The sequence below is a fragment of the Panthera leo genome, chromosome D4 (assembly GCF_018350215.1).
Source record: "Panthera leo isolate Ple1 chromosome D4, P.leo_Ple1_pat1.1, whole genome shotgun sequence".
NCBI lineage: Eukaryota > Metazoa > Chordata > Mammalia > Carnivora > Felidae > Panthera > Panthera leo.
In genome coordinates this window covers 40716399-40739497 of record NC_056691.1, presented here as the reverse complement: position 1 = coordinate 40739497, position 23099 = coordinate 40716399, and the positions used below count along the sequence as shown (strand labels likewise).

At 36.9% G+C, this 23099-nt stretch overlaps 1 protein-coding gene across 8 annotated transcripts in view; it reads right to left on the bottom strand.

Moving 5' to 3' along the window:
* Positions 1-23099, bottom strand: part of CCDC171 (coiled-coil domain containing 171) — a 302971-nt gene that overhangs the window by 138416 nt on the left and 141456 nt on the right. For all 8 annotated transcript variants that reach the window (XM_042913069.1, XM_042913067.1, XM_042913074.1 and 5 more), the window contains 2 exons: positions 6761-6987; positions 5862-6044 (listed from right to left, as the gene is read on the bottom strand). In XM_042913069.1, the coding sequence (XP_042769003.1) occupies positions 5862-6044; positions 6761-6987 (410 nt within the window). The remainder of the gene's footprint in view (positions 1-5861; positions 6045-6760; positions 6988-23099) is intronic.

Below are 23099 nucleotides of genomic sequence, written 5' to 3'. Positions count from 1 at the left end.
CTACATATATTCACTATTTTTATTGCCTGTCCACACCCTGCCATCAACCACTTATTTAAGGACATGAGCTCTGCTGGGTAGGGACCCCATTCGGCATGCTCACGTAACACACAGAAGAGCGCCTGGAACTCAGTAGGCACTCAGTAAATATTTGTTGAATGAAAGAATATTCAGACATAAACATCTACAAATAAAACTGTGCACCAGAGTATATAACACCTTTTTTACAATATCATGACTGCTTTATAGAACAGAGCACTACATCTATCTAGACAGTTCTAGCCAGGGGCCATCCCTTAAGGGGTGGGGAATCCAGGGCAGGACACACATGTATTATCTCCTGTTCAAAACAATTAAGCAAATGAAACTTAACACGTCAAACAACAAGAGACATCTTGATCTTGAAGTACAAAGAACAGGAAATGTTTCACAAAAGGTAGGTAACCTGTGAAATATATATGGAAAACTAAAAGGAACCATGCAAGCCACCTAACCATGCTGTATATATCAGTATCTATCTATCTATCTATCTATCTATCTATCTATCTATCTATACACCTATATAGATATAGATCTGTAGATAGATATAGATAGATATAGATATATAGATATTTAAGACTGATAACTGTCCCATTGTTGAACAGGTTTTGAGGTGAATATAATTAACCACAAGTAGAAAGCAAATTGATTTAAAAAAAATTTTTTTTAATTTAGGGTGGGGGAAGAGGAAGAGCAGAAAAAAAATTCTATTGATTCTTGGCATCTGGAATATATAAATTATTGTAGTTGAATGTGGACTTTATCTCTGAGTTTTCTGACACATGAGACAAATGTGCTTAGTTATAGTTTCCTCATGGGCCAAGCATGCATCTCATGCAGAGAAAAAAATTTTTGCTAGAACCAAGTTTGAGGATGAGTTTATTACATGGATCTTCCTATATCATAATATAGTCTTAACTCAGTTTTACTTTGGCACCAGGTACCTTGCGTGCTACTTTCCAGAAGCAACTGTCTTTTACTATTATTTGCCTTTTCAAAGGTATATATAATGCATTCCTCAACACTGATTAAATTCTAAAGTATAGCATAAACAACAGCAACATTATAGCATAAAAATAGATGCCAAATGACTTACTTAAGTTGACACAAGATAATAGGAACGATCACAAGCACACAAGAACGTTGCATCATTTCCTGAGATCCATCCAGTAAAGGCATATCTAATGTATCACTGATACTTTTATAGGGTTTAGATTTGGACGAACATCTATCTTTGGCTCCCTCCTCACTGCTGCCTCACTCTCCGCATTGCGCCATTACAACTAAACCCTCCACTTCCAGAACATCAACTCTAACAGCCTCTTCTGGGCACTCCTGTTCATCTCAACCTCTTAACATCCCTCTCGTCACTGATGCCACAGCATTCTCCTGGGTCTTATGAACAGATATTTTTGTATTTCTTCTACCTTTTATTTGTTATGTTGTTCTAAAGTACCACTCCTCGTGGTGACCATCTGTTGCTTGGCCCCTATAAATCAAGATCCCCATGATTTCGCAGGACTTCTTTCCACCCCTCCAAAATTTCTCCTTCACCTTAAAACTTAGCTAATTTTAGCCTCTCTCTCTCTTGTCCATTTATCCCTCTCAGAGACTGGCTCAGTTCTGTTCTGTCTTCAGAAACCAAACAGAACGAAAGAAGTATAGCAATGGAGAATAAGAGACGGTGTATAAAAGCAGTTGTGAGGAACTTATAAAGAAAAAAAATCATGGGAGTTTGCTGTTGAAGAACAGAGGTCAGTAGATTGGTCAGTGAACATGGTGCTCAGAAGCAGAGAACTGAATAGCTTCAGCAGGCAGGACATTTTCCTTTATGTTACAATTTCAGACCAACTCTAAGGAAGCTATTTTATTCTCCTCCTGAAAACATTTGGCCTGAAATCAATGAAAGATGATGATTGCAATCATACTCGTCATTTTTTAGAGGAAAATAGCAGCATTTTCCCATCTATTCTGTTTTTAATGAAACAAGCCTTTTACTCACACAGCTAGATATAAACATTAACCACTGGAGTGAAGTAGTCAAAAGCGTGAGTTTTGCAGCCAGACGACTTAGGTTCAAATGCTGTCATTTCCACTTACTAACTATGTGACTTTGGGCAAGTTACTTAGCTGCTGTGTGTGCCATATCCCTTGTTTGTAAAACAAAGATAATAATTTGGAACTGTTACTGATATAAGAGGACTAAGTGAATCAACTCCTTGAAGCGCTTAGGGTCAGTGCCTTATACATGGTCAATAGTGTCATTAAATGTTAGAAATCATCACTTTATAATGTTACACCTTACAACTGTATGTCCAAATATAAAGGTACTCGGGGCATCTGGGAGGCTCAGTCAGTTAAGCGTCCGACTTCAGCTCAGGTCATGATCTCATGGTTCCATGAGTTCGAGCCCAGTGTCGGGCTCTGTGCTGACAGCTCAGAGCCTGGAACCTGCTTTGGATTCTGTGTGCCCCTCTCTCTCTGCCCCTCCCCTGCTCATGCTCTGTCTCTGTCTGTCTCTCAAAAATGAATAAATGTTTTAAAAAATCAACAAATATAAAGGTACATCTCTCATTCATTCAATTATTACTTCAATTAATGCTATTTTTATTTCTGCACTTTAGTGAAAGTAATTCACACTAAACATTTCCTGGAGCATGTTAGCTTTTGCTGCAAGCCACTTATTCAACCAAAGTTCTTATAAGAGGATTCTGTCACCTTCCAGCAACTTTTCTTCAAACTCTAACCTTCTGCTGGATTCTAGAAATTGAGTCTGACTACTTCCAAACTAATCAAAGATAAGATGGTAACTTGTTTTACTACTACTTAGCTAAGGACTAGAAAATCATATTGTATACAATACCTACAATTCCTCACGTACATTCCAGAAAGCAACATATATAATCTTCCAATTTTCAGGAAAGTCACTATTATCTAAATCTAAAAAAAAGTTGACTTATTCTAAATCTCAAATCGTATCAATAGCTGTTTCTTTCCATTTTGGCAGACCACCTCTACATCCCAGATTTAGTTAGTACAAACAATTAAAAGCAAATCAAAAGGAGGCAGATACACCCTCCAAAGGAACTGGCTATTAAAAGTATAAACAGCTGTTGGGATACCTGGGTGGCTCAGCTGGTTAAGTGCCCAACTCTTGATCTCGGCTCAGGTCATAATCTCAGGATTCATGAGATGGAGCCCCACATCAGGCTCTGCATCGACAGCGTGGAGCCTGCTTGAGATTCTTTCTCTTTCTCTCTCTCTCTCTCTGTCCATCCCCTGCTTGTTCTCTCTCTCAAAATAAATAAATAGCTCTTTATGCTTAAGTATAATGGTAAAAAATTGGAAAAAATGAAGCATCTATTAATAAGAGAATACTCAAGGGGCGCCTGGGTGGCTCAGTCGGTTAAGCATCTGACTTCAGCTCAGGTCATGATCTCGCAGTTCATGAGTTCGAGCCCCGCATCAGGCTCTGTGCTGACAGCTCAGGGCCTGGAGCCTGCTTCAGATTCTGTGTCTCCCTCTCTCTCTGCCCCTCCCCCGCTCATGCTCTGTCTCTCTCTCTCTCTCTCTCTCTCTCTCTCAAAAACAAATAAACATTAAAAGTAAATAAAAATAAGAGAATAGTCAAATTTTGATACATCAATATGATAGAATTAGGAAAATCTAAAATCTAATCATTTATAATTATACATTATAAATTATAATTATAATTATAAATTAGATTATAATTATGTTATGATCTATTCATTTCATCTAAAATAAAATTGATAAGTGACACAGGAAATGCTTATAATATTGTAAGTGAATATTAATATTTGTATATATGTTTTTTGCAAATTGTACATGCAAAATCATTCTAAACTACAACTGTCATAAAAGCTTGCATCTTCACACAAAAAACACACCAAAATATGTGGGGAACAAAACTCATCCACAATTCAGTAGTAATTGGTTATGGGCAGTGCAATTACGGTGATTTGAACTTTCTTCTTTAAACTTTTTTGTATTTTTATATATAGCTATCGTGTATTACTTTTATAATAAAAAAAATGTTGAGGCAGCTCTAAAATTTTACCTTCTCTGAACAAAAAACTAAGAAAGTGAGGGAAAAATGGGTGTCTTTATTTTTTTTAATTTTTTTTTTTTACATTTATTCATTTTTGAGAGACAGAGACAGAGCACAAGCGGGGGGGAGGGGCAGAGAGAGAGGGAGACACAGAATCTGAAACAGGCTCCAGGCTCTGAGCTGTCAGCACAGAGCCCGAAGTGAGGCTCGAACTCACAAACTGCAAGATCATGACCTGAGCCGAAGTCAGACGCTTAACCGACTGAGCCACCCAGGCACCCCAAAAATCAGTGTCTTTAGACATTCACTCATAAGAGAAGTATTACTTATCTTCAATCAGAAGGGTTATTCACGATTACTTGACCTGACTAATTTATAGGAACTTTTTGCCCTTTGAAAGCACAGCTATTTGAAATAATAATTAACATTAGCAATTTACATTATCATAGGATTAGTAACTAAACTGCTATCTGCCCCTCTGTTTCCACAAATGTTAAAACTGCACATTCCAAATTAGCCTTTTTTAAAAATTTTTTTAATGTTTATTCATTTTTGAGAGACAGAAAGACAAAGTGGGAGCAGGGAAGGGGGAGACACAGAATCTGAAGCAGGCTTCAGGCTCTGAGCTATCAGCACAGAGCCTGACACGGGGCTCCAACTCACGAACTGTGAGATCATGACCTGAGCCGAAATCAGACACTTAACCGACTGAACCACCCAGGTGTCCCTCCAAATTAGCCATTTAAACTGAAGTTGAACTTGCAAAGATTCCCCAAAGAAGAGGGTACTAAAAGTAGCTTGCTGCTAGATTTGGGAAACAAATTTTGTATTCATATTTATATTAGTTGTCATCAGTTGGATACAATTTTGAAGTTACAGGGTAACGTCTTAACTCTATATTCCTATATCCACATTAAAAACAGCAGTGTGACTAACGAACCTGGGCAGCAGAGTATGTGCGTATCTCCATGTTACTGTGCTTCATATATTTACACATTTTGATCTTGATTTAATGTTATTTGGTACCTAGCCTCCCTTTGCTCAGCTATCTTCTGCTTTCTTAAATAATGTATGAGTTTGATGGAAGTTAGATTGAACATTTCTTTGGAAAAGCAATTTGATTTCAAAAGAAATAATCCAATGTACTCAAAATATTTAATATAAAAAGAAAAAGAGAGAACATCCCACCTCCTATTCCAAACACCAGACTCTTCAATTGGGAGAAGCATTTTATTATCTTTTAGTACACATTTGGGGGTTTGTTTGCTAAAGCAGTTAATCTCTCCTAACTATAACTTACTCTTTTCTACACTTTCAGCCACCATATACATTTTAACAGGCTGTGAGTTCTGCTGACACAGAATCGGTATTCCCTTAAGCATCAGGTATTAACTCCTGTTTTTTGAGGTATAATTGAGATATAAGACTGTGTAAGGTGTGCAACCTGTGTAACTTGATACACTTATATGTTACAGTATGATGACCAATATTGCACTAGCTAACAACTCTATCATATGACATGATTATCACTTCTTTTTGTGGTGAGAATATTTAAGATCTAGTCTCCCAGCAACTTTGACTGTACAGAATGCAGTACTGTTGGAAATTTTAGAAGGGAAGTCTTCTGAATTATCTGAGAAAACAAACAACAAAAAGCTAAAAGAAATCTGTAGATCTACAGATCATATGTGTGTGCATACGTATCAGCGAAGAGCACGCTAGAGCCACGGTATTTTAAATCACACATACTTACCGACTGCTTAAATTCATTTAATTGCATTTGGAGACCCTGGGCTTTGTCGAGCTCCTTTTTCATTTCATTCACGTTTCGTTTGAATTCTGTGACCTCCAAACGCAGTGAACGGCGCTCCACTTCTGCCGCGTGCAGTCTTTGTGTAAATCCAAATATCTGCTTCTGTAATGATGCTGTGCTTTTCTGTTGTTAATCAAGAGCAATTTTACAAGCAGTAACTACAGGTTGACTAATAAATCAGGGGCAATGGCCCTTTTACCAACTTAAATGTATCTTAGATTATACAGAAAACAATACTAGCTGTAACGGAAACTTAGAGGTGAAAGCTTTATTTTTTATGTGACCAATAATTTGGTTTATATGAAATGAACAACGAAAGAAAATAAATAATCTAGAGGGCTAGAAAATGGAACTGACATCTGTTTATGTCTCATAGAACTCTGTTGCAGTCCACTTACAGAAAACAGTAAATCCACAACTCAGGCCAGAACTTTTATATTTTGATATTTAAGACACTTTGACATTTAAGTGCTATTAGTATTACATTAAAAGACTACACGAAGTCTGGGGCGCCTTGATGGCTCAGTCGGCTAAGCATCTGACTCTTGATCTCGGCTCAGGTCATGATCTCATGGTTTATGGGATCAAGCCCCGTGTTAGGCTCTGTACTGACAGCACAGATTCTCTCTCTCCTCTCCCTCTGCCCTTCCTGCTGCTCATGCATGCTCTCTCTCTCTCTGTCTCTCTCTCTCAAATAAACATTAAAAAAAAAAGATTACATGACATCCAAAGGAAATCTAGATACATTCATGCACAACTAATTTAAACTACAAATAAGTGTGATTCAGAATTAAATTTACAAGTACTAAAGTCACTATGTAATGAAGTTGCATACATACCAAAATGGGCACATGACCATGTAGACCATACTTCAGGGCCAGGGTATTTACTTTATGAAGTCCACGAGCCAGCCTCTGAACCAGAGAATCTTTTTCTACATATGTAATACTCTTGCTACTATGCAAAGGTATGCTCTCCATTGCCAGACTAATTTTATCCATGAGTTTTGCAAAAGAATTCTTGGCTGCACCTACGAGTAAATGTCCACAAATTCTGGAATTTGGATCTTCGGAAAAAAAAAAAAAAGACACGATGAAAATGTGAACTGTCTCTTGCTCATTTTACAACTCTGCCAATCACCACACAATTAAAATATTTTCTCAATTATACAATCCCCATTCACCTGTAGTAATTCATTCAAAAAGTCCCCTCCCACATTAATTTTCATTATGAAAAAAGGAATGCAGAAAATAGATTACCTATTAAACAATACAGCTAAAGAAAATCTGCATTCATTTACATTATATCATTTACACTAAACCACTATGACACTAAAAATTCATCATCACTCTTTTCTTTGTTTTAAAACCTAACATAAATTCATTTTCTATTTACAACTACTGACGCTTGTTACCTTAATGTCAAACTATTTATATGCTCGGACAAGAAAATATAATTTGCCTTATTCCAAGGCAATTAAAATTTTACAACGACAATTACTTATTTCCCCACAGGATTTCGGTAATCATCCCTCTCACATAATGGACTTAAGGTCCCAGCATATCCAACATGGCCTGCTTACTGCTAGATTCATCAGGTCTGTAATTAATAATTGTGTTTAATGTTGATAAATAAAATTGTCAGTGCACTGTCTACTAATTGGTATTCCAGATAATGGTTAATAGGTTTATTTATGCCTTAATAAAAGTCATGTAATTTAGTTTTCCCTCTGCTAGGCAGGTCTTAATCTGTCGTTACTTGTTTTATGATACTATCCATGTAAAATGACAAGCATGGGGAGATTATTTAAATTCAGTAGTATGCCTTTCTACATTTCCAGAGTCTCTGCTGTTGGAATTAATTTAAATATACACAAAAAGTATATCTGGCCAGTTTTATCCAATAGAAAAAAAATGCTTTATAATTCTAAGAGTACATATGGTTCAACAATGAATAGCAACATTGGCTGAGAAGGTAATCAATCAGTGGTTTTCTAAGTCAGACAGAACAATATCACAGAGACCCTGTGTTCAAAAATGTGAGGCTTGTTTTATTCCTTTATTCCTCAGTAGACAAAAGGAAAGATAAACTTTTAAATTATACAGCAGTCAGATTTTGGAAACCACGTTGCCTAGAAGTTACACATAAAATAAAAATTGTAAATTGGATAAAAGTATAATATCCTCCTTGTAGAATTTATTTTTATCAGTTATCGATGCATGGACTTCTAAGAACATAAGGTGATACAAGTTTAATTCTGTATACCTCTCATAAACATCCTGAGAATCCCACTAACAGAGGCATATGAAGTGTCATTAAAATACACAGTTCCTTTGTTATCAATCAATTGTTTAAATAAGTCATGAATAAAAAAGAATTCAGTAGCTTCATATAACAATTAACATATAATACAGCACACATATTTAAAAGAATTGCTAAACTATTATTTAATAGGTCGCTGTTGAATGAATAAAATTTATTTTACCTATAACATTCAATATAAAACATCATTCCAGTGCCTAATATATGTATTCCCTGTTTCTCAACTGGCTTTGTAGGTACTTCAGTCTGTCCTTTGTTATCTCAGTAAACTCTGTATTTGCACTGTGCCAGTCTAGAATATATGGATATTTTGTATGTTTGTTGGATTAATTATATTTTTTACTTTCATAGCAGTTGCGACAATGCAGAATGCAAGAATGCATTCAATAATACCAAGAAAAATTAATTAATATTAACTTTAATGATATGCCAAAAGTTATTCTTTTTAAAGAAACAAGATAAAAGTTCATCATTTTAGGAAATTTTCAGGTATATCAAAGTAATAAAATTTTCACAAAGAGCCTTTAAAAGCAAAAACTAACTACAATTAAATTTTAATGAATAGCGGTTTTTTACTATATCATAGAAATGTGTTTGTGTAGATACTAACCACTCTGAGAGGTAAACTTAAGTGACAATATAATTCTCCAAGGCATTCTTCTGAATTTTTAAGAAGTGGGAAAGAGGCATACACTCTAGTTCCTCACTTCTCTCAAGGAATTACAGAAAGAACACTCACTAAATAATTTATACTTTGATGAGTAAGAAGTGTGTTTTTATAACATACTTCACATTATACAGTATACAGTACAATTAATTCAACACTAAATAAATGAAGAAACAAAAAAATCCTCTAGTGACATAGTTGTAGTTATTTGTATAATGATACAGAAATAAGAGACAAAAATAAGGTCACTAAAATTTCTCATGTCTAAACTTGTCTAAACTGTTTAAATATTTGTTACATTTAACAAATTCTTGTTTATGTAAAATACATTTATTCATCACTTCCCCTCTCTTTTATAGCATGTGTCTTTTGAGAAAGAAGAAGACTCTATTGGACTTTTTACAATAGCAAAGGCAATATCTACACTTAAAATCTTTAAAACAAATTCATAAATGGGGCGCCTGGGTGACTCGGTCGGTTGAGCATCTGACTGCCTCTCAGGTCATGATCCCGTGGGTTCAGGCCCCGCGTGGGGCTCTGCGCTGACAGCTCAGAGCCTGGAGCCTGCTTCGGATTCTGGGTCTCCCTCTCTCTGCCCCTCCCCCACTCACACCCTATCTCCCTGTGTCTCAAAAATGAATAAACGCTAAAAAAAATTAAAACAAATTCATAAAGAATTGTGCTTTTTTTAAGTTTATTTATTTATTTATTTATTTTGAGAGAGAGAGAGAGAGAGAGAGAGACAGAGAGAGACTGAGCACATGAGCAAGGGAGGGGCAGAAACAGAGGGTGAGAGAGAGAATTCCAAGCAGACTCCTCACTGCCAGCACAGAGCTCGAAGTGGGGCTCAAACTCACAAAACGTGAGATCATAACGTGAGCCAAAGCCAAGAGCTTAACTTAACTGGCTGAGCCACCCAGGTGCCCCAGTTATCAACCTATTTTAAGACTGATTATTAATGTATTCAATGCAGGACAGTTCATTTAAAATACAGACTAAAGTTAATTTTTTTAGAAGATATAGCCCAGTGAAAGTTTTTTGCTTAGCCAGACTAAGAACATTGAACTACAAGGTGATCTCGAGAAGGCACCATATATGCCATATTGAACATCAAAATTGTTTTGTACTTAAAAATAACGAAAACCCCAACTCACAAATATATACTGCTGCAAAGGTAATTAAAGCATCCACAGTTCACTTTACAAATATAGGTAGGCTTGGGGCACATGGGTGGCTCAGTCAGTTAAGCGCCCAACTTTGGCTCAGGTCATGATCTCACAGTTTGTGGGTTCAAGCCCCACATGGGGCTCTGGGATGACAGCTCAGAGCTTGGAGCCTGCGTCAGATTCTGTCTCTCTCTCTGCCCTTCCCCACTTGTGTGTGTGTGTGTCTCTCTCTCTCTAAAATAAACATTAAAACATTTTTTTAAATATACATATATATAGGTAGGCTACTCTCAAAACAAAACAAAACAAAAACAAACAAACAAGAACAACAACAAAAACTGCCAGAATTCTCTAGGGAGAAGAAAAAAGAGAGAGAGAGAGAGAGAAGCAAACCAAGAAACAGACTCTTAACTATAAAGAACAAACCAATGGGGGTGCCTGGGTGGCTTACTAGGTAGAGAGCATCCAGCTCTTGATTTTGGTTCAGGTCTTGATCTCAGAGTTCGAGCCCCACATCAGGCTCCACACTAAAAGTGCAGGGCCTGCTTGGGATTCTCTCTCTCTCTCTCTCTCTCTCTCTCTCTTTCTCTCTCTCTCTCTCTGCCCTTCCCCTGCTCTTGCTGTCTTTCTCTGTCTCTCTCTCAAAAAAATAAATAAATAAACTTAAAAAAAAGAACAAACTGATGGTTACTGAAGGGGAGTTGGGCAAGGGAATGGGCTAGATGGACGATGAGTGATGGGTAGTCAGGGGGGCACTTGTGATGAGCACCGGGTGTTGTATGGAACTGTTGAATCACTAAATTCTACACCTGAAACTAGTATTACACTGTATGTTAACTAACTAGAATTTAAATTAAAACTAGGAGAGAAAAAAAAAAAAAGCACCAGAAGTCTCCAAAGCTTTCTTTTTTTTTTTTCAAAATTTTATTTAAATTCCAGTATTTCTAGACATAGTGTGACAAGTTTTTTATCCTAAAGTCAGTGAGTTCATCTTTGGCTTACTCAATATATTCAATACAATTTAGATCTTAAAGAAAAAGGATTGTGAATCCGTAGCTCAAATCTGATGCTACGTATTTGAAAGTTGCTGAGAGTATATCCTCTCATAGTTCTTCTCACAGGAAAAAAAAAAAAAAAAAAAGAATTTGTGACTAAGTATGGTTAACCAATGTTATCTAGGGGCACCTGAGTGGCTCAGTCGGTCAGCCATCTGACTCTTGGTTTCAGCTCAGGTCATGATCTCATGGTGGTGAGATAGAGCCCCACGTCAGGCTCCACACTGACAGTGCAGAGAGTGCTCGGATCCTCTCTGCCCCTTCCCTCTCTTCTCTCTGCCCCTTCCCTGCTCATGTTCCCTGTCTCTCTCAAAATACATGAATAAACTTTAATTTAAAAAAAAAAATGTTAACTAGACCTGCTATGGTGATTATTTAGCAATAAACACTAATTTTGAATCATTGTTATACACCTGAAATTAATATAGTATTGTATGTCAATTATGCCTCATTTTTTAAAGAAGTGGCCGGCATACGGGGCACCTGGGTAGCTCAGTTGGTTAAGCGTCCGACTTCGGCTCAGGTCATGATCTCACAGTTGGTGAGTTCCAGCCTCGCATTGGGCTCTGTGCTGACAGCTCAGAGCCTGGAGCCTGTTTCAGATTCTGCGTCCCCCTCTCTCTCTGCCCCTCCTCTGCTCGTGCTCTCTCTCTCTCAAAAATAAATAAACAGTAAAAATAAATAAATAAATAAAAAGTGACTGGCATATAATAGATGCTCAATAAATACTTATTAAATGAATGAAAAGAAACTGAAGCTATGAAGATAGAAGGAACTTAAGTACTTTGTTTTAGGAGTTTTTCCCCCAGTTTTATTGAGAAATGATTAACATACATCACTGTATAAGTTTAAGGTGTAGAACATGATGGTCTGATTTACATATACTGTGAAACAATTACCACAATAGGTTCAGCTAACATCCATCATCTTGTATAGATACAATAAAAAGGAAAGAAAGAAGAAAAAACAAAAATGTTCTCCTTGTAAGAATGGGAACTCCTAGGATTTACTCTCTTAACACCTTTCCTATACCCCACACAGTAATGTTAACTGTAATCACCATGCTATACATAACATCCCCAGGACTTATTTACCTTATAAATGTAAATTTGTACCTTTAACCACTTCCTCTAATTCCCCCTCATCCTACCTTCCACCTCTGGTAACCACAAGTCTTATTTCTTTGTCTTTGAATTTGGTTTTTGGTTTTGGTGAGGGGGTATTCAGACATAAGACAGATTGCACAGTATTTGCCTTTCTCTGACCTATTTCCTTTTTTTTTTTCTGACCCATTTCCTTTAGCATAACACTTTCAAGGTCCATCCACATTGCTGAAAATGGTAGGATTTCCTCATTTTTTATGGCTAAACAATATTGTATATATACCATAATTTCTTTATCCACTCATCTGTCAATGGACACTTAGCTGTTTATATATATTGGCTGTTGTAAATAACACTGCTATGAACTGGCAGGTGGGGAGCAGATATCTTGTCAAGTTAGTGTTTTCATTTCCTTTGGATATATTCCCAGAAGCGAAATTACTGGGGGCACCTACGTGGCTTAGTCGGTTGAGCGTCCAACTCTTGGTTTCGGCTTAGGTCATGAGCTCATGGTTCGTGGGTTCAAGCCCCATTGTCAGGCCCCGTGTTGGCAGCATGGATCCTGCTTGGGATTCTCTCTCTGCCCCTCCTCTGCTCACTCTTTCTCTCTCTCAAAATAAATAAATAATCCTTAAAAAAAAGGAAGAAGCAAAACTGCTGGATCATATGGTTGCTCTATTTTTAGTTTTTTGAAGATCCACTATATTGATTTTCATAGCGGCTATATCAATTTACAATCACACCAACAGTGCACAAGGATTCAATTTCCTCCACCTCCACACCAGCATTTGTTATCTCTTGTCTCTCTCTCTCTCTCTCTCTCTCCATATATATAAGTAAATCTCTACACCCAACATGGGGCTTGAACTCACAACCCCGAGATATATTTAAGTAACCTCTACACCCAACATAGGGCTTGAACTCACAACCCTGAGATCAAGAGTCACATGCTCTTCTGACTTGGCCAGCCAGGCGCCCCTGTTATCTCTTGTCTTTTTGATGATAGTCATTTTAACAGGCATAAAATGACATCTCATTGTGGTTTGACTTGCATTTCCCTGCATGACTACTGATGTTGAGCATCTTTTCATGTACCTGTTGGCCTTTGGTATATCTTCTTTGGGAAAATATCTATTTGGGTCCTTTGCCCATTTCTTTAATTGGGTTATTGGGGTTTTTTGGATTGAATTATATCCATCCTTTATATATTTTATATATTAACCCCTTATAAGACATATGGTTTGCAAATATTTTTCCCACTCTGTAGTTTGTCTTTTCACTTTGTTGATAGTTTCTTTTGCTGTACAGAAGCTTTTTAGTCTAATGTAGTCCCACTTGTTAATTTTTTATCTTGTTGCTTGTGATTTAGTGTCAGATCCAGAGAATCTGGATCAAGACCTATGTCAAGGAGCCTTGTTTTCTCCTAGAAGTTTCATAGTTTCAGGTCTTATATTTAAGTTGTTAATCCATTTCAAGTTAATATTTGTGTGTGTGGTCCAGTTTCATTCTTCTACATGTGAATATCCAATTATTCCAGCACCATTATTGAAGAGACTATCTTCCCTCTGTTGAGTATTCTTGGCTCCCTTGTCAGATATCAGTTGACCATATGTGCTTGGGTTTTCACTTTATGCTTTTGGCTCTAGATTCTGTTCTATTGGTCTATTTGTCCAGTTTTATGTCAGTACCATACATTTTGATTACTATAGCTTTATAGTATAACTTGAAATCAGGAAGTCATGACGCCTCCTGCTTTGTTCTTCTTAAGATTTCTTTGCCTTTTTGGAGTCTTTTGTGGCTATACATTTTGGCTTTTTCTACTTCTACTAAAAAAAAGCCACTGGAATCTCGATAGGGATTACATTGAATCTGTAGATGGTTTTTGGTAGTATGGATATTTCACCAATATTAATTCTTCTAACCCATGAGCACAGGATACCTTTCCATTTATTTGAGTCTTCTTTGATTTCTTTCATCAATAACTTCTAGTTCTCAGATGAGAGACCTTCCCTTCCTCGGTTAAATTTTTTTTTGTATTTTTTTTCAATATATGAAGTTTATTGTCAAATTGGTTTCCATACAACACCCAGTGCTCATCCCAAAACGTGCCCTCCTCAATACCCATCACCCACCCTCCCATCCCTCCGACCCCCCACCAACCCTCAGTTTGTTCTCAGTTTTTAAGAGTCTCTTATGCTTTGGCTCTCTTCCACTCTAACCTCTTTTTTTTTTTTTTTTCCTTCCCCTCCCCCATGGGTTTCTGTTAAGTTTCTCAGGATCCACATAAGAGTGAAACCATACGGTATTGGTCTTTCTCTGTATGGCTTATTTCACTTAGCATAACACTCTCCAGTTCCATCCATGTTGCTACAAAGGGCCATATTTCATTCTTTCTCATTGCCACGTAGTACTCCATTGTGTACATAAACCACAATTTTTTTTATCCATTCATCAGTTGATGGACATTTAGGCTCTTTCCATAATTTGGCTATTGTTGAGAGTGCTGCTATAAACATTGGGGTACAAGTGCCCCTGTGCATCAGTACTCCTGTATCCCTTGGGTAAATTCCTAGCAGTGCTATTGCTGGGTCATAGGGTAGGTCTATTTTTAATTTTTTGAGGAACCTCCACACTGTTTTCCAGAGTGGCTGCACCAATTTGTTCCTCAGTTAAATTTATTCCTAAACATATTATTGTTTTTGATACGTTTGTATATGGAATCAATTTCATTATTTCTTTTTCAGAAAATTCATCAGTAGTGTCAGGAACTCCTTTGAAAGAGTTCTGAAGTGTTTCCAGGTGTTTGCAGATTGCTCTTTCAAAGAAATAACAGAGAATTTTGTATTTGGGGAATACTAGAAAAAATATAAACATGAAGAACATAGAAGCTCACTTGAATAGGTGAGCAACTATTAGGTGCAAAGCTGTTCTGACACTTATCCAGAAAACTTGCACCAGCATCCATGTGTACACAGAAGACCACAATTACATGTCACGTATGTGACAGGTCTCGTGATTACTGGTTAGCAAAGATGAGCACAGGCTGTACATGGAGATAGCTGCAACAACTGTATTACAATGGGAAAACATCAGTGATTTCTATCAGTAACAAAGTCACTGTACAGCTAATATTAGTATGGTCTGCCATCACCACTCACAATTGAAGGAAATGTCAAAGTTCGGTTAGTGGTTAGTGAAACAAGATGTAATTTTTTTCCATCCAAATCCACTGACGCACCCCTATCCCTGCTCCCAAATTCTGACCATGGACCCTTTTGAGAAGGGTTCTGTGAGCCCAAGGTTAAAAGACCTCTTATCTAAGGAATATGTCACCCAATTATAAATCTATATCCTTTAGCGTCTGCCTCTGTGTCAATGTAAATAATAAGAAAGCTGCATAGGGAACTGTAATATAACACTATGCCCTCAGTTTTCACTGAAGATGAATATAAGTAACGTTGACAAGAAAAAAACTTCTGCATCTTCTATAAAGTAGCTTTTAGAGATAGAAACTGTGATGTTATTCAATATTTCCAATATGATAATCCATGTAGTAAGCTCCCCCTAAGGTTTAGCAGCAAAAATAGTTTTTTCCGTATGTTTGGAGACAGAGAGTATGTTTGGAGACAGAGAGCATCTCACATCTGGGGAACAACAAGCAATTCAGTTCAGCTAAATTGCAGGTTTATTAATGAGAGTACTGGGAGGTGAAGCTATACAAATAGATGAGAATCAGTTCAAGAAGGGTCTTGTATACCTTGCCAAAGAGTTAATTCATACAATAAGAAATGAGGAATAATGCTGTTGCTGATGCTGAGGCCAAAGATATGCAATAGATCAAGCACTGTTTACATGCATTAACTCATTTAACCCTTACAACAGCAAATGAGATGACATTAGTATGACAGCCATTAAAAATAAGAAAAAAGTAACAATGAAAAATGACTACAAAATGATCCAGTCACATTGAAATACATACAAAACAACTTGAAAGATGTACACATCAATATTGATCATATTCTTAAGAGATTACAAGAAATTTATATTTATTTCCTCATACTCTTCAAGGCTTTATAAATGTTTACAATACACTCGTGCTACTTCCTACTTCCTTGTTACTTGTACAACCCTCCTCCAAATTATTTCTTTGCTAAATATGAGATAGATGATAGATAGATGATAGATAGATAGATAGATAGATAGATATAAAGAATGGCAGTGTATCTAAGAATGGACACCCATTAGTAGGTTAAAAGGGGAACACCTGTGGGGTGCCTGGATGGCTCAGTTGGTTGAGCGTCCTACTTCAGCTCAGGTCATGATCTCACGCTCCGTGAGTTTGAGCCCTGCGTCAGGCTCTGTGCTGTCAGCTCAGAGCCTGGAACTTGCTTCAGATTCTGTGTCTCCCTCTTACTCTGTCCCTCCCTTGCTCATGCTCTGTCTTTCTCTGTCTCAAAAATAAATTAATAAAAACATTTTAAAAAAATGTTTAAACTAAGGGGGGAACACCTGCAAAAAATATGGAGCTAAAGCAATAGTGATGAGGCTAGAATAAAAAGTGGACTAATAAAATATGTAAAATATAGAGCGTAAGAGTAAGAATAAGATAAGTTAGGGAGACTCCCAGGTTTCTTTTTTTTTTTCAGTTTATTTATTTTGAGAGAGACAGAGACAGTATGAGCAGAGGAGGGGCAGAGATAGAGGGAGAGAGAGAGAACCCCAAGCAGGCTCCACACCATCAGCGCAGAGCCTGACATGGAGCTCAAACTCACAAAACTGTGAGATCATGACCTAAGCACAAACAGACACTTAACTGACTGAGCCACCCAGGCTCCCCGACTGCCAGTTTCTATTTTAACGACTACTTGGTGGATGTCCATACCAATTACAAAGACAGAAAATTTAGAAGGGGGTTTAGGGACAAAGAAGACGATTAAATTTTGGAACATGCTGAGTGTGAGGTGTTTTTAGGATACCCACAGAAAGCTAGATATACAGAGTTTAAGCATGACAGGGAGGTAGCCTCCAAAACCTCAGAATTTCTGCTGTGAGTAGAGTGTCTTTGTTATTCAAGGTGGGCCCACAGGACCACCCTTCATAGCTCATATTAATGGGCTGACTCATGGTGGGCATCTCACACTTTATGCTAACAACATGACTAAAGGTAAGGACTGGGCATGTCAGAAAGACCAACAATGTGATTAGAGGTTGGGGCTTTGAGCCAAGGTAACATCAGCTCAACCTCCACAGAGGGGAAGGGAGCTGGAGACTGAGTTCAGCAACACAGCCAACAATCCAAATAATCATGTTCATATACTGAAGCCTCAATAGAATTCTGGACATTGAAGTTCCAGTGAGCTTCCCAGGTTGGTAATACTCCATATGTACTGTCATAAATCGATAGCAGGAGGCTACCTTGTCCCACGGACAATGGAAGCTTGATGCCTGGAATCCTAGACTTTACCCTATGCATCCCTTCCTTTGGGTCTAAATTGTTTCTGTTGGCTATAATAAAAATGTAATCCTAAATACAGCACTTTCTTGAGTTCTAGGAGTTTCTAGCAAATTATGGAACCTGAGAGAATTCATAGGAGCTCCTTAACTCATAATCAGCTGGCGTGAAGTGAAAGTGGCCCCAGGAACTCTTAAACTTGTAGGTGGGGTCTGAAGTAAGAACAATGTGGGGACTGTTCCCTCTGCCGGTGCAATTTAGCTAGACACCTTTGCATTGTATGACTCCATTTTTATGAAATGCTTGAAAAGACAAAATTACAGTGACAGCAAAAAGACTAGTGGCTACCTTGAGCTAGGAGTATGTAGGGGTGACTTCAAAAAAGGTAAAGAAAATGTTCTATATATTTTCTAGTATACATTCTAGCATATACATTTTTTTAATCTATTCAATTTTACAGCTAAATGATTAAACTTTATTATACATAAATCATATCCCAATATGTCTGACTTAAAAAGAAGAGACAGAGAATTCTATGTCTGATATTATTGAGAATGTTAGTCACTCTATCACAATGTCCCTTTTGGTTAAGAGCTACAGGACAAATTCCTATCTATTCTTAGTCCAAGGACATTTTTATTTCTTCTAAATTTCTGGTTTTTCTTTAATGACATCATTGACAATTGAATCCTGAGACCTGAATTTGAACACAACTATGCAGGCCATCATAATAGGCTTTTTCAACACCATTCCTCGTTCAAATTTGCTTCCACTTTCTCTTACTCAAGTTTTAATGATTATCATACAGTCATATTTTACAGGTACTTTTAAATGGCCATAATTTTCTTCTAGAACAAGGTGGTGGTAAAATAACATTTCTAAATGCATATCTAGTATTTTACTATAGATTTGAGAGGAAATTTTTTCCTCCATTCTTTTACAAATATCTGAAAAACTAATTATGCTGCTTTGTTGGATAGCATCTGGATTCGCAACCTACCCTTCTAAGAAAAGGCTTCAGGCTCTTAGAAGTGTCCTGCAAAGTACCTATAAATTGCAAAATATGCTGAAGGCTCACCTATATTTCTTAAAATAATTTTGATTTTGTATACTATTTTAACATTATTAACAAATACACGCTATGAAAGTTGTGACACTGGAATTTTACATAGTCATCGGCATTCTCAATGAGAAATTACCCATTCAAAAATTGTTCTTAAAAATTATGATAGGCAAGTAAAATTTTAATTTGAAAAACAAAGTATGTGTCCACTGTAAAATTATTTCATCTTTCCTGTGCACCTGAAATTTTTGATAATAAAATGTTTGAAAAAATACGGGAACATGTTAAGGTAATAATAATAAAGAAAATCAAAAAATTAGAAGAAAATTCAATAAATCACATGTGGATCCCCAAAATAGACACTTGTAACTGAAGTATCAAAAATGATACATACAAAAGTCTCTACATGTACTTGTTCCAATTTCAGATATAAGTTGAAGTTGTATAAATAACAAAGCCCTCTAAGTTACTTCTTCTCAATCTTTACTGTGCATGTAAGTCATCTGAGGACCTTATTAAAATGTAGATTCTGATTGAATAGTTCTGGAGTAGAGTCTGAGATAATGCATTTCTTTTTTTGTTGTTGTTCTGAGATTAGGCATTTCTAACATATTCCTCGTTAATGCTGATGCTGTTGGTCCACAGACCACACTTGAAGTAAGAATGCTCTTTTTATTATTTTTTAGGAATCAATAAAACCCTAGTTTTAAAATATATATAAAATAACTACTTATTAACAGAAATATCTTTATTTTGCTTTGAACTTCCTACATGTGAAACCTCAGTGTTATGCCAAATACAACCCAGATTTCTAAGTTGTGCCTCAAAGAGTTGTTATGACCTCTACAAAGTTAACTCAAAGTAACAATGAAAGAAACTTCTGAGTAGTCATAGCAGGGGCACGTATACTGGGGTCATCTATCTTCTGGATAATTATGATTCAACTATGGAGGAAATATGTAACAGAATGTATGAACTTACTATTCATATCCATCTACTATTTATTCAGAGATTATTCCATGCAAATCAGCGCACTTGCTTCTAAAGAAATTCAGGCTAGACAAGACATACGAAATGTTCAGCTATCTAAAGAGTTCTTCAGTCCATTCACATAATGATTGATATCCCAGCTCTTCAGTGGAAGTAACGTTCTCCCCTGTTTGAGGTAAATGATCTCTTGCAGGCACACCATTTGGATACCTGGAAGAGGTAATTTATCTCAAGTGGGCAAACACTTTAATGAAAGCAAGAAGGTTGCCACCTGTCCAGTATTTACAGAGGCAAACTAGAAACTGGGGTCTCTGCCCACTGCCTGTAAATACATCCTCAAAGTTAAGAAGGTAGCAGGAGCAGCCACCCTTAGCACTTTCTGAGCAGTGAATTCAAGCTTATAGCTCTTGAACTTCCCGTTTCATGAAAGGCATAAAGTGATATACCAGTTCATGTGAGATATCAGAACACAAAAAAAACAGGTAAAACAATAAACATTTGGTTGGCAATTACATATATAAGAGATTTGGCTGAGAAGGTTACATTCACACCTAATAACTCTATAACTGAGGAACTCTTCTTAGCCCAATTCCACAGGGGAAGAGGGGAAGACATTGAGGCCGAAAGGGATCGAGTACCTTTCCCAATGTCACACACAAAGTTAAGCAATGGGACCCAGATTCGAATCTAGAGCCCAAGTTCTTAATTCATACTCTACTATGTACCCTAAGTGTTTAATTTTCCCTCTTCGGTAAAATTTTTCTCTCCTATATAATTAACAGTATGTGTATAATTCAGAACTTAGTCTAAAAAGATAGGTACCTAAAAAGAGTATTTTTAAAAAGAATAATATACTTTTTTTTTTACCTTGGAACAAAGATAATACAAGAAGTGACGTAGTTACTATTAAATATATTTAAAAACTACTACTTGATATTGACACACAGCACCAGTTTTCCTGAGGTTTGAAAAAAAAAGTGACTGATGTCATCAATATGTAGTCTTGACATGTAAAATGGTTTAAATTTTCAGCAAGTTCTTCAAAACAAGAAAATGAAAGAAGGAAGGAACAGAAAAGAAAAAATATGGCTCTAAGAAATAACTTTTTTCTTTTCAGGATTTTCAGATTATTTCCTTAATAAACTTTACCAAGATTTTGCCATCTCAATATCCCACTTGGTTGAAAGAATTAAGATACTACTCATAATATTAGGTGATCCAAGAGACAATGAATCAATTACAAATCAAAGCTGAACTCATATTCCTGATAACTGTCCTGCGATGAAAAGATCCTATTATGAATTGGTTAAACAAATTATGAAATATTCAACTGATAAATATTACCCAAACATTAAAAATCATTCCCCAGGGACCCCTGGGTGGCTCAGGTCATGATCTCATGGTCTGTGAGTTCAAGCCCCGCATCGGGCTCTGTGCTGACAGCTCAGAGCCTGGAGCCTGCTTCAGATTCTGTGTCTCCCTCTCTCTCTCACTGCCACTCCTCTGCTTGCTCTCTGCCTCTCTCTCTCTCTCTCTCTCTCTCAAATATAAGTAAACATATATATATATATATATATATATATATATATATATGTGTGTGTGTGTGTGTGTGTGTGTGTGTATATATGTATATATGTATATATATGAACATTTATATAATATATAATAAACACATATATACATGTATGTAATCATTCCCTAGAATAATATTCATAGAAATGGAGAAAATCCTTCAAAAGCATGACTTTTTTTAAGCTAAAGCTATTATAGCATGCCATAAGTGAAACACGGCATCATTTCTGTGATTTTCTTGCCAAAATTGCATGAACTGAATCTAATCATGAGGAAACATTAAACAGATCAAAACTGAAGGGTATTTTACAAAAATCAGTCTGTAATCTTCAAGAATATGATGGTCAAGGAAAGACTGAGGAACTTTTCCACGCTGAGGGAGATTAAAGAAACGTCACTTAATGCAACACATAATTCGAAACCAGATCCTTTTGCTATAAAAGGCATGGTTGGGACAACTAGGGTAAGTCAAAGGGGGTCTGAACGGTTTCCTGACGTTGATCACAGCCCTCTGGTTATGTAGAAGAACGTCTTGCCTGAAATACATGCTAAAATATGAGAAAGTAATGGGCATCGTGTCAGCTACTTGCTCTCAAATCATTCAGCAAAAAGAGTCTCTATTGTGTATTTGCAACTATTCTGTAAGATTAAAACTATTTCAAAATCAGTTTTTAAGTTCATTTATTTATTTTGAGAGACAGAGAGAGAGAGAGCGAGAGTGGGAGGGGCAGAGACGGAGGGAGAGAGAATCCCAAGCAGGCTCCACATTGTCAGCGCAGAGCCCAGTGTGGGGCTCGAACTCGCAAACCGTGAGGTCACGACCTGAGCAGAAATCAAGAGTCTGACGTGTAACCGACTGAGTCACCCAGGCACCTCTCAAAATAATTTTTTTAAATGCAAATATAAAACAGTATGTAGCTTATGGTAACATTTATATCGTTTGTTAGCCTGTTAGTAGATGGATGAGCAGGTGGTAGGAAGGAAGAAGGGAGGGTAAGAAGAAGAAATGAAGGGTGGGCAGACAGAAAGGCAGAGAGGCAGAGAGGAATAAAACAGATCGGAATAACACATAGCAATAGAAAATAATTGTCTAAAAATGCATACAGGCAGACGTGTGTACTACATTCAGGAATGTGATACACTACTTTCACGATGAGATGGGTTGTAAGGAAACAGGTTTTTTTAGCGCCCACTATATGCTAGGTACTGTTACAAAATGTTCAACAAGGGTTATCTCATTAAATCCTCATAAAAACCAGGAAGATCGTACTATCTCCATTTCTAGGTAAAGAGTCTGAGGTCTAGTAACAAAGTAACTTGCCCAGTTTCACACAACTAATAACTAGCAGAGCTGCAAACAAAATCAAATCCGCCTGGTACAAAGCTAATGCTCTTTCTGCTATATGCTAATGCTTATCGTATATTTAGGTTATTCGTACACTTCAATTATAAACTCAACATGACTATGTAAGCTGTTATAGCTTTACATTTATTACCCTCACTATTATCTGTTAATAACCTCTCATGTACTTTAAGTGTCTGAAAATATTTTCCCATCGTTTCTGCTAAAGTATCAGGAAATTTTGGGGCACCTGGGTGGCTCAGTCGGTTGAGCATCCGACTTCGGCTCAGGTCATGATCTCCCGGTCCGTGGGTTCGAGCCCCGCATCAGGCTATGTGCTGACAGCTCAGAGCCTGGAGCCTGCTTCGGATTCTGTGTCTCCCTCTCTTTCTGATCCTCCCCTGTTCATGCTCTCTCTCTCTCTGTCTCAAAATAAATAAATGTTA